At 37.2% G+C, this 8,898-nt stretch overlaps 1 protein-coding gene across 1 annotated transcript in view; it reads right to left on the bottom strand.

The window, feature by feature from the left end:
- SMCHD1 (structural maintenance of chromosomes flexible hinge domain containing 1) overlaps positions 1 to 8,898 on the bottom strand; it is a 123,967-nt gene that overhangs the window by 98,846 nt on the left and 16,223 nt on the right. The window contains exons 4-5 of the mRNA XM_004683766.2: positions 4,388 to 4,470; positions 3,627 to 3,757 (exon numbers count right to left, since the gene is read on the bottom strand). Of these exons, the coding sequence (XP_004683823.1) occupies positions 3,627 to 3,757; positions 4,388 to 4,470 (214 nt within the window). The remainder of the gene's footprint in view (positions 1 to 3,626; positions 3,758 to 4,387; positions 4,471 to 8,898) is intronic.

Here is an 8,898-nt window from a genome sequence, read left to right on the forward strand (position 1 = left end):
GGGAATGGGATCAAAAACGGGGGCGGGAGGGAAGGAAGGAAAATGCACGGGACTATGGTGGTGGCACAGGGGTGATTTGGTGATGGGAAACCCGCAGGGATTACAATCGAGATGGAAAAAAAAAATGTGCAAAATAATGTAAAAATAAACTTTGTAATAAAAAAAAACACAACATCTCTAATAATCAGTGAAATGCAAATCAAAACACCACCTTAAACCAGTGAGAATGACACATATTTAAAAAAAAAAAAAAAACTAGTAACAACAAATGTTGGGGATGTAGAGAGAAAGGAACTCTCCTACACTGCTGGTGGGAATGCAAACTAGTCCAACCACTATGGAAAGCTGTGTGGACGTTTCTCCAACTACTAAAAATGGAGCTTCCATAAGATCCAGTAATTCTACTTCTAGTAATCTATTCAAGGACATAAAAACATTAATTCAAAAGGATACCTGCACACCTGATTATTGCAGCACTTTTTATAATAGGTAAGCTAGGAATCAATCCAAATGCCCCAAAACTGACAACTGGATCAAGATGTGGTATATATATGCACAATGAAGTATTACTAAGCAAGCAAAAAAGATAAACCCGTGCCATTCACAGAAACATGGAGCTGGAAGGATTATGCTCAGTGAAATAAGCCAGAAAAAAAAAAGAAAAATATTGGGTAGTTTCACTTATAGGAGGAATGTAGAGGAAAGAAGGAATTGGGGGAAACAAAAGCAATTATAATTAAAAATTAAAATCAGTGCCCTTCCTGGTGGTGCAGCGGGTTAGGACACAGCACTGCAACCAAGCCGCAGCGTCAGTGAAATTCATCCCTGACCCCGAGGTGATCCACATGGTGTGACAGACCTCTGCTGACCTGCCCACTGCTCCCCTCAGCAGTGTACTTCGCTGCTCTGCCTGTTCTGCTCCCCACTCTGTCTCTGGTGAAGCCTCTCACCATGCCCTGCACCTCTCGCTTGTACCCCAGTTCTGTATGAATATTAACCTGCAACTATAAATCAGAGACATTCTACATGGGAGGAGGAGGGGGAAGGATCAAAACAGGAGTAGGCAGAGCACAAGGCACTATGTTGATGGGACATGGATGAATTGGTGGTAGGAATTTCACAGGGACTACACCTGAAAGGCAAAAGCATATACTGTACAAGAATAATGTAAAATAGATTTAAATACAAAAAAAGATCATGATTTCCAAAGGGTCCAGAGAAAATTCTCTCAACAGAGAGCTAAATAAAAAATTTACAACTAAATAATTTGGTGACAAAGGAGTTTATCACCAAAAGATCTGCTCAAAAGGAATGTTCCTACTAGCACAATCTGAAATGAAAGTTTATCATAATATGGTAAATGCAAAGGTAAGTTTCAAAATATGCTAGCCAGCTTTTTAAAAGATGCATTGGAAAAACATGGTATATGTAAACTGAAATTTCTAAAAAGAATTTTTTTGAAATACTGAACAAAAATATATTGGAAATGAAGTGATCAGAACTAATTTTTCAATATGGGAGGAATGAGATACTTAAATTTTAACTATGCATTTTACAATTTCAAGGACAAATTGAGAAATATATAGAAAGTCTAAAAGGGAGGAAATTATAACAAAAGTACTCTAATAGAGAAAAAACAGAAAACATAATAGAAATGGAGTAAAAAGATTTAAATTGGCATATCAATAATTAAAACAAAGACAAAAATGACCAGTTGTTTTATACTTTTTATACTATTTTATACTTTTAGGCTGTCCTTCCTTTTCTTCCAGAGCCTGTCTCTTATAAGACATGTAGCCCTGCATCCAGTAAATAATAACTGAAAACTAAAGTAGCTGATATTTTTTTCTACATTATTAAGAAGGTAGGGGAACAGGGCCCTCTCTGGTGGCGCAGCAAGTTAAAGCACAGCACTAAGAAGCTAAAGCCACTTCAGCATGAGTTTGATCCCTGCCTGCCCTGGAGGTGACCACATGGCACGGCAGACCTCTACTGACCCCCCACCACCACTGCTCCCCTCAGCAGTGTACTTCATCAATCTGTCTATTCAGCGTCCTGCTCTATCTCTGGTGAATCCTCTCACCATCCCTGTACCTCTGGCCTGTACCCCAGTTCTGTATGCATAAATAAATCTTAACAAAAAAAAAAAGAAGGTAGGAGAAGAAGGCCTCACCTGTTCTACCTGTTCTCAGAAACATTAGTGTATCAAGGGACAGTATGGCTATATAACATCTGTTAACAAGTAATCAGTTTATGAACAAAATACTTATGAAGACCAAAACCAATAACAGGTAGATTTCCAGAAAAAATTAAAATTCGCTTAACATTTGGGTTAAGTAACTTAATTTTAATAAATAAGGATCTAGTTCTTACTACTCTTCCATTGATTTAATTCACATTTTTCTGAACTATCTGTCCAATCTACCATCTCTCTCCTTTCCCTTCTAACATTTCTATTAAATGTTAAATTCTATCTTTAGTCAATCCTAAGACTAGGTCTCTGACTTCTACATAGCTATTTTATAAATCCTTGAAGTGGCATGTATTAGAGAAAATAATGAAAAAGAATAGTTGTGGAAAAGTCTAAAGCTAGGAATGAGAAAATACTACTAAAATGAGAGCTTAATATTTATTGACTGCTTCCTAAGGAATTACATGCACTAAGTTACTTTCTTCCCAAAACTTTGTAAGATATGATTTCCACTTAAAAGAGGGGTAAACCAGACACAAATAATGTCATACAAGTAAGGCCAGAATTCAAACTAGGTGAAATAATTCCAGAACCTGCCTTCAGTATATTACCTCTCCTCAAGATACTGTAACTCTTCACAGATTTCATGAATAGTCCAAGGGTAAGGGTGATGAATTTTCAGAAATGAGAAGGCAAATGTGATAAAGTATCAATTTTTAACACAATATTGAGGCTGATCCTTAAATTTGGTGACTTTCCTTAATAATAAAGGGTAAGCCAGGACATAAATAAATACTACTCAATAAGAATACCAACAGTTTCTTCCCAGCATGTTACACAATATAACTTAAAGTATACTTGAGAGCTAATTAAGAATTCAGCTAATACCTGAAGATATAAATCTTCATTCACCTAACAGTTTCTAGTATATTTTGGATTCCTCATTCAGGGTATTTTCTATAAGTATATTCTGATGCAAAGCTTCTTTCTAAATTCTATTCCCTAACAGCTGTTTTATACAGCAGAATCCTGAAAGGAGAGCAGCAATGAGCTCAAAAGAACAAATGTCACTTCTTAGATATGCTGCAAGTGGCATCTGGTGATTTCTAATGCCACTCTACTACTCTAGAGGCTATAGAACTGCCATCAAACATAAGTTAGTAAAGAAAAGAGAGAAAGCTCCAAAGTACTCAACATATCAAATTAGTCCCACATATCAAGAAATGCAAAAATAACTGCTTAATAGAAGGATACAATCTTAAGTACTTTTGACTAATTCTAGTTATTGCTCATGAAAGTTCTATAATATAAAAAAGCGAAGTATGTTGAGAACATCAAAACTCCCAAGGTGTCATTAATAACGAAAGTATAAGTAATATCTGCATGTTTATCCTTATTAAAATAGTCAGCTGCATAATAAATAAGGTTTTCTAACCTTTCAAAGTCACCTTGCCTTGTAAATTTTGACAACCTATACACGGCCCAGTTGTTAAGCTGTTTAGAAGTCATTCCTCTTCCATTATCTATCACTGCAACAGCAGGTTTTCCTTGTGTTTCATCAAAAAGCTATGAAATAAGTTCAAAAAGACAGGAAAATTCAAATCACTAACAAAAACATGAAAAATTAAATATTTAAAACTTGATTATATGCTAATGGAAGCACAAGTTATTACAACTTTCTGAAAACATTGAGCTATATAAATAAAGATGTATGAATTTTCAGGTCCCTTAGCCTGGAAATCCCATCTCTCAATTTAGCTTAAGTCACTAATTACAGACATGTGCAAAGACCATAAGGATGCTCACTATGCCAGCACTACTTACAATGGCAAAATACTGGAAAAACTGTACTATTGTTTAACAACAGGAGACTGATTAACAATTTATTTTATAGCCAATAAAACAACAGCAACAATAAAATGATATGGCAGATATTTCATATGGCAAATGTTTACAATGTTCCCATTATGGGATATTAAAAAAATTACACATTAAGAAAAAACAGAATGTACACTTTGAACACACATACATCTATAGTTGCATGCATAGAAAAAAGACACTACAAGAAAATTGACAATAAAGAGCTATCAGATATTGTTTTTACATTTAGTTCATATTTTTCTGACTTTTCGCCAATGACTTACAATAAGTCTATAAAAGGAAAAGTTAAATTGCTTTACAGTAGTGTTTTCTTACCAACTTGATCTGTATTCTTCTAATACCAGTGTTACGAGAAGTAGCAGATAATGAATTGTCAATTAATTCTGCAAGAGCAAATGCTGTAAGAGAATAAGAATACATTATTGCTTAACTTTTTCCTTTCAGATACTTCATGTAAAAGTTCAAAGTAGAAGAAACTCTGAAGTACCTTAAGCCATCACTTTTATTTTCCAAAGAGCTAGAATTAAAGTATTATCCTGATCCTAATGATATAATACATAATAAAGGCATCATCACCAATCACCACCAGCATAAAAAAGTAGTCATCAACCAGTACTTGTATGGCACTACACATCATGAGTCAGCCAGCCATGATTCCTGGCTTCAAGGAGTTTATAATCTAAAGACAGACATACAGACATAAGAGACAAACAGAAAACCATAACCATAAAATCAAATAGTAGTCTGTAGTATGCAATTATATCATGCACAAGTCAAACGTAGGCACATTTAGAGACACTAGGGCAGAAATAAAGGAACTATAAAAGTGTATTTTTTTTTTCTTAAAGATTTATTTATTTGTACAGAACTGGGGTACAGGCCAGAGATGCGAAGGGTGAGAGGCTTCACCAGAGACAGAGCGGAGAGCAGAACAGGCAGATCGACGAAGTACACTGCTGAGGGGAGCAGCGGGCGGGTCAGGAGAGGTCTGCCACGCCATGTGGATCTCCTCCGGGGCGGGCGGGGATCGAACTCATGCGGAAGTGGCCCCAGCTTTTTTTAGTGCAGTGCTTTAACCCGCTGCGCCACCAGGGAGGGCCCTAAAAGTGTATTTTTAAGAACTAAGATGTAGAAACCTTATGACTAAGAGCAACTTGTCAAATGGCATAGTATGTATGGCACAGAACTACAAATTCCTACTACATAACCAACTCAATGTTTAATTTATCAATGGAACAGCAATGTTAGCTACCAAATTTGTCTCTTACTTCCACTGAAGCTTAATTAATTAATTAATTAATGCTGTAGTTAATACAGAGTAGCACTCCAGCAAGCATGTCATTCTCACAGGTGTTCAGAAAGAAATCCCTACAAATTGGATAGGTATAAGGATCTGGCTAATGACAGTACTTCTAGAAAACGAAGGGGCACTGCACGAAAAGGAAAAAAAGATTTAAAACTGGAAGAAAAAAATGAGTAAGATTTAGTATTTGATGTTAAAAATGAGTAAATTTTAGTTTAGAACTAGAAGTGGAGAAAGAAAAAGAAAGCCAAGATTGGCTGTTAAAAGACTGAGTAAGTGATTATATTTCCCATAATGGAAAAGTTAAGGAGGAGTAAACACAAATTCAGTTTCAGATGCAGTGATCGTGATCTGCCACTTCCTTATCAAGTTCAAAGAGTGAGGTGTTCTACAGGGTGCCAGATAATATACTTAGTGAGAGAATCAAATATAAAGATTTTTGCTTCACTAATACAGACAGGATAGCTACAGTTTAGATTAGCTAAGTAAAAGAAAACAAAAATTAAAAGATCAGCATGACTTCAAAAATATCCACCATACAGTCAAGAATAACCAGAGGTAGCACCAAAGGCCCGAACAGAAATAGGAAAAGAAACAGAAATACAGCCACAGAAATGAAAGCAAGATTTAACAGTAAGATCCCCTGCTTATTCATGACAGTAGGAATGAAATCGGAAGATATTAAATCTATTAAAAAAATCTTGTCCCAGCCCTGCTACAAACCTGGAAATAAATTGAGACAATTCAGCTAGGGAGAGGAAACCAAATCGTGGGAAAAGGCTGCAGCTCAGAACCAGAGACCTGAGGATACGCTGCAGACCTGTTGCAGATCTTTGCCCCAGCAGCCCCGACAAAGCCCTGGATATAAACTGAGACAACACAGCTAGGTGAGTGGATCCCAAGCTGCTGCGGGGGGCCGGATCCAACCACTGGCCCAACCCTAGGATAATGCAGCAATTTTAACAATCTTGCATGGGCACATTCAACATAGAGAGGCTCTAGGAAGTGCCTCAAACGGGGAGACTTGCTCAGGGGTCTGTCTACCTGCTTACCACATCTACCCACAAAAACTGTGGTAAAACCCTGGAGTTAAAGAGATACAGCTGGGCTCTGCGGAAAAGACCTCAGGCAGGGGAGAGGCACTGCTCAGTGTGGGACTATTTGGACTAAACAAAAAGAGCCCTGAAAGCTCAAAGGGAGGACTGGCAGCCTGCTCAGCTAGGAGGATTTCAGCCCTCTGGCACTACCCAGCACTCCTGTGGAGAGCGGGAGATCCCACCCCCACAACAGAGGCCCGAAGACTTGGGAGCCAGAAAAGCTCAGTACTTAGAGTGTAAACAAAGCTAGCCACCAACTCAGCCAAAGGCCCAATTCCAGGGAGACCTACAACACTTCTAATTCATCATAACCACCGCGGGCACACCAAACATAGAGGGAACCTGGGACACCCGAAGACTACAAAGATCAACAGACACCTTCCAGAAACATGGCCTCAACGTGTTACTAGAAAAGGCTGAACAACACAAGAGTCCCGACTGTTATCAGCTGAGACAACAGACACAATTACACACAGTGGGGGCTGAGAAAAAACAACACAACTCAGAATACCCTCCACAACTGAAGTGTCTGGAAGTCCCTCAGCTATTCCAGAAAGAACATCCAAAAAAAAAAATGTCCGCCAATAATAGCAACACCATATCTCAGTGAATAGAAAGTATTAGAAAATACACAACAGGGAAAGAAGACAAATATTCAAGCAAGTCCACAGGAGGGAAAATTCAACACAAAAAGGGAAAATTCAACACAAAAAGATCAGTCAACAGAAACCACCAATAGAAGAACTGTTCAACCTACCAGATAAAGAATTCAGAATCATCATGATAAACAAACAAAATGAAATGAGGCAAGCCATCCAGGAGTTGAAGAATGCAAACAAGGAAATGAATGAAAGAAATGAAAAAAATATGAGACAAGCAATCCGCGAACTGAAGAAAGAAAATGAGACATTAAAAAAGGAAATAGAAGAAATGCAGGCGATGAAAAGGCCACTTGAGGAGATAAAGAATGCTGGGAAAAGTTATGAAAACTGAACAGATGAAATGGAAGAACGAATCAGCACCCTTGAAGATACGGAAACAAAGAGAATTAAAAAAGAAAAAGAAAGAGAAGTAAAAAGGAAAAGGAATGAAGAAACTCTTCAAAAGCTATCTGACACCATTAGGAAAGGAAATATCAGAGTTATAGGTATCCCAGAAGGCGAAGAGAAAGGCCAAGGAATAGAGAAAATATTCACACAAATAATAGAAGAGAACTTCCCTAATTTGAAGAAGGAGATGAAAAGACATCCAAGAAGCAAGATGAATCCCAAACTACCATGATGAGAGGAAAAGAACAGATAGATGTATCATATTCAAAATTCTAAGATTGCAAGAAAAAGAAAAGATAATGAGAATGAAAAAAGAGGGAAGAAACAAATAACCTACAAAGGGAAACAGATCCGGATGACATCAGACTTCTCTGAAGAAACACTACGAAAAGAGTGGAGGGATATTCTCAACAAACTCCAAAGCATTAAATGCCAACCAAGAATACTCTACCCTGCGAAGCTCTCCTTCCTCTAAGAAGAATAAGGACATTCTCAAACAAACAGAAACTCCACAATTTCATCAAGACTAAACCCCCACTCCAAAAACTACAAGAAGCCCTCAAACCAAATCCAACAGGAGAATGAACAAGTACAGTTCAAAACAAGGAATATAAATACAGAAGGACCAAAATGGAAAGTGTAGGTGCCAGTATATCAATATTACCTCTAAATGTAAATGGCTTAAACTCATCAGTTAGAAGACACAGAGTTGCAGGATGGATTAAAAAAACAGAAGCCATCATTCTGCTGTCTACAGGAAACACATCTAACTACAAAAGATATAAACAGACTGAAAATAAAAGGATGGAAAACAATCCTACAAGCAAATGGGCGAAAAAAGAAGGCAGGAACTGCTATACTTGTATCAGATCAAATAGACTTCATACTAAAAAAGGTTAAAAGAGATACAGAAGGCCACTACATTATGATTAAGGGGACAATACAACAAGAAGAAATAATAATCGTCAACATATATGCACCAAATGAAGGAGTACCAAAATATATTAGGAAACTACTATCATCTATGAAAATGTGTATCAGAGAGAATACATACATAGTAGGAGACTTCAACACGTCACTCTCAACAATGGACAGATCAACAAGACAAAAAAATAAGTAAAAACACTAAAGCTCTGAACAAGGACCTGGACAACATGGGTCTAGTGGACATCAATAGAATACTTCACCCCACAAAATCTGAGTACACATTTTTCTCAAATCCACATGGATCATTCTCTACGATTGACCACATAATGGGTCACAAGATAAACATCAAGAGATACACTAAGATCGAAATCATACCAACCATTTTCTCCGACTACAAAGGAATCAAATTAGAAATAAACCATATGAAGAAGGCAAGAAACCCACCTACCA

Source organism: Condylura cristata, unplaced genomic scaffold (assembly GCF_000260355.1).
Source record: "Condylura cristata isolate star-nosed mole 26May11 unplaced genomic scaffold, ConCri1.0 scaffold00016, whole genome shotgun sequence".
In the NCBI taxonomy this organism is placed as follows: domain Eukaryota; kingdom Metazoa; phylum Chordata; class Mammalia; order Eulipotyphla; family Talpidae; genus Condylura; species Condylura cristata.